Below are 248 nucleotides of genomic sequence, written 5' to 3'. Positions count from 1 at the left end.
TGGGCGACGGTGGCCGCAGATCCAGCTCGCTCAGCGACGGCGCAGGTCCCACGCTGCTACGGGACAGCCCCGGGCCACTCTGGGGACCGCGACCCAAAGACACAGCCGAGCCCCAGGCGGCTGAACTGGGCGTGGCGGGCGGCCCACCCTCCGCGGCGTTGCGGATGAGGCTCTTACTGATGTCCAAGCTTCCTGGGCCGACGCTGGCCGGCCCGGCATAGGAGTTGTTTGGTAGCTCAGGAAACACG

General features: G+C 69.4%; 1 protein-coding gene across 1 annotated transcript in view; it reads right to left on the bottom strand.

The window, feature by feature from the left end:
• PRRT3 (proline rich transmembrane protein 3) overlaps nt 1-248 on the bottom strand; it is a 10,309-nt gene that overhangs the window by 1,242 nt on the left and 8,819 nt on the right. Inside the window, exon 6 of the mRNA XM_027773270.1 lies at nt 1-235. This exon is cut by the window's left edge and continues 1,242 nt beyond it. Coding sequence (XP_027629071.1) covers nt 1-235 — 235 coding nt within the window. The remainder of the gene's footprint in view (nt 236-248) is intronic.

Source organism: Tupaia chinensis, unplaced genomic scaffold (genome assembly GCF_000334495.1).
Source record: "Tupaia chinensis unplaced genomic scaffold, TupChi_1.0 Scaffold000333_1, whole genome shotgun sequence".
NCBI classification, from domain to species: Eukaryota; Metazoa; Chordata; class Mammalia; order Scandentia; family Tupaiidae; genus Tupaia; species Tupaia belangeri.
Note: the sequence above shows the minus strand (reverse complement) of the source record. Positions and strands in the feature narration are given on the sequence as shown.